The sequence below is a fragment of the Pistacia vera genome, unplaced genomic scaffold, assembly GCF_008641045.1.
Source record: "Pistacia vera cultivar Batoury unplaced genomic scaffold, PisVer_v2 Contig179, whole genome shotgun sequence".
In the NCBI taxonomy this organism is placed as follows: Eukaryota; Viridiplantae; Streptophyta; class Magnoliopsida; order Sapindales; family Anacardiaceae; genus Pistacia; species Pistacia vera.
This window is the reverse complement of record NW_022195887.1, coordinates 1,119,421-1,122,220: the sequence shown is the minus strand read 5'-3', so window position 1 is coordinate 1,122,220 and position 2,800 is coordinate 1,119,421. Positions and strand designations below refer to the sequence as shown.

At 39.4% G+C, this 2,800-nt stretch overlaps 1 protein-coding gene across 1 annotated transcript; it reads left to right on the top strand.

Moving 5' to 3' along the window:
* The first annotated feature begins 880 nt into the window (after positions 1-880).
* On the top strand, positions 881-2,128 carry LOC116126337. Its single transcript, XM_031412025.1, has one exon. It carries the CDS (start codon positions 881-883, stop codon positions 2,126-2,128), a length of 1,248 nt encoding a protein of 415 aa, XP_031267885.1.
* Positions 2,129-2,800: the final 672 nt, after the last annotated feature.

Sequence of the window (2,800 nt, the reverse complement as noted above, 5' to 3'; positions counted from 1 at the left end):
TAAAGGTTAACAAAAACACCCCCAACCCATCCATTAAATACGGACAACCAGTAGCTATACGGTGGCCGGAGTCACCGTATTGATGCATGATTGGCTGAATCTTGTCGGTCGTACACTGATATGGCCTTTTTTGGCCAGATCTATGGTGGATATGGCCGAAAAGGTCAGATCTACGACTAGATTTGGTCGCATTTGGTTGTCAACAACGACTAAAGATACGACCATTGTTGCTGGTTAACGATGACCATATCTTGGCCGTCGTTTACTAGATTCCGGTCGTCATTGTCGGAAGCTGGTTGGAATCTAGTAAATGTGGATTGTTGGGGTGTTTTTGTAATTTCTAAAAAACAAATTAGGGATTTTAGTTAAATTAACAAATTTAAGAGGGTTTAAAAGAGGTTAAATAATATAGAATAATATTTTGAGAATAAACCAATTTTAATATTTAACTTTATTAGAAAACCAAGAATAACATTTGGAAGAATGTATCAAACAGAGCCTAAATAATGAGTCTTTTATGAAATTATTTATTGATTATTTCTTTGAATTTTCTATTATTTCATCCGTAGCTACAAAATAGTCAAAACTTGCAGCGCAATCAGAACCTTTATTCTTTCCCTCCCAAAAAAGTGTAGCCCACAAGCCCAATACAGGTGCCATATTTGGCGGGAAAATTAAGAACCCCAATGGGCATACAAGAGAAGTTTCTCCTAAACCCTAAATCCCTTCAAAAAAAAAAAAAAAGAAAAAAGAAAAAAGAAAAAAAGAAACACTCTTGCACAAACCAATACGCCTGTTCATTTTCCCGAGTTCAACCTCAACCTCAACACCACCGTCTCTCTTCTTCAATCATAACTTTCTTTCTTTAGCTCCAATCAATATGACAGTACTTCGATCCCGCGAAATACTTCCAACTAAACCCAAAACCGAACCGGTAAAAAATGGAGTCAACATAGAGCCCGCTACTCCCTCCCAGACCCGCGAGGCGGCAGCTACTCATGGGCCGGATTCTGGTTCCATTTGCAGACGTAGTGCTCGGCTCACTTCAAAATCATCAGTTTCTTGTTGCGCTGATCAGATTTCGGAGCAATGTTCGGTGAAAAGGAAGAGAAAATTGGGTGTGAATGAGGGTTTATTGAGTTCGGAGAGTGGGCAAAGTGGCGGGTGTTTGAATTTACGGTCAGGGAAGAAAGTTTTGAAGAGGATAGGGGAAGAAAATGTGAGTGGTGAGTGGGTTAATGCAAGGGAAATGAAAGGGAAAAGTAGGGGGAAATTAGATTTTGAAGTTGAGCATGAAAAGAAGGGAAAGATAATAGAAAATGAAGAGGGTGTTGATATGGAGAACTTCAAGACTGAGAGGATCCAAAGCCGTAGTGCAAATTGTACGAGGAGGTTTAGTAGAGAAGAGAAAGGGAAGGCGAAACTGGTTGTTGAGGACTCTGTATTGAAAGGAAGTGACGATGTTGAAGTGGATTTGGAAGATGAAGTTAAGAGCTCAGCTGATATTTCGGGAGAGAATGTAGTTGGAAAGAGTGGTGTGAGGGTGAGTGAATCAAGTATGGAACAAAAGAGAGGTGTGAGGGTGAGCGAATCAAGAATGGAACAATTTCGAGACATAGCAAGGCAGAATGCGTCTAGATTTGCATTTTTCTCTTCTGAAGAGCAAGAGCAGGAGCAGGATCAAGTGTCTCTTGAGAATGAAAGGGAGATTGAAGATTGGCCCGGTCCCTTCTCTACTGCTATGAAGATTATTAGGGACCGAGATGATAAGTTGAAAAGGAAACATGGGTCCAGCTCTTTAGAGAATAAAAAACCTACAGCAATAACGTGGATTCCCAAGACTGGTCAGGGTCGTTCAAAATTGAGGATTCCATCATTGAAAGAATTATGTTTGAAAATTCTTGTACAGAATGCTGATGCAATGACTTCACTTGAAAATGTCCCGGATGCACTGAGGCACAAGCTTACTGTGATGCTTTGCAATTCTCGGAGGATGAATAGTCATTTTCTTGACCTCCTTGTCACTGGATCCCCTACAGAGATACTTCTGTGTGAATGTTCGTGGCTAACAGAGGAACAGTTCGCCGAATCTTTTCAGGATTGTGACACCAGCAACTTGACGGTATGATATTTTTTTTTGTGAATGTAGCTTTAATTTCATGTTTCATGTTCTTGCTTTCACTTTGAATTTAGTACACAGCTTCTTTCTGATGACTATTTGCAATAAGTCGGGGTGTGGGAGATTCCCTTTAATTTATGAGTATTTGTTCCACGTTAAATGTTTTATTTTAATGTTTGATATGTAGATGGTTTCGTAGTATGTTTTCACGAAGGATTTCTTGTTCAAAACTAGGGCTAGTAATTGTGAAAAAAAAAAATGAATTAGATATGAGCTTATTTGTGGCTTCTATTTCCAAGTTGCAAGTGAACATAGTTTTGTGACCTGTTTTTCTTTTCGAGACGGGATATTATCTTTTGAAATTCTTTTGCTTTTGTTTATGGAGCGGTGAAGGATCGTCCTCTTAATTTTGAGTGTGGAATTTTAGTCTTTTGTCTCTATTCAGAAGAATTTGTGGAGATTATCTTCTATGTGAAGAACTTGCAGAGAACCTGAAACATTTTGCTTTTTGAAATTAGGTTTTACAACTTGACTACTGTGGACGCCTGCCAGATCACATTGTACTTTCTACCTAGTCAGGTCATCAAAGAGCTTGTCCCCCTAACTACTTTTTCCCTCTGTGGGCATCCCGGCTATCAGATGTTGGGCTTCAGGGTATTGTGTCTTCTGCTTCAGCACTAA

Coding starts and splice junctions, on each gene's coding strand:
- LOC116126337 (XM_031412025.1), top strand. CDS start 881: ATGACAGTACTTCGATCCCGCGAAATACTTCCAACTAAACCCAAAACC.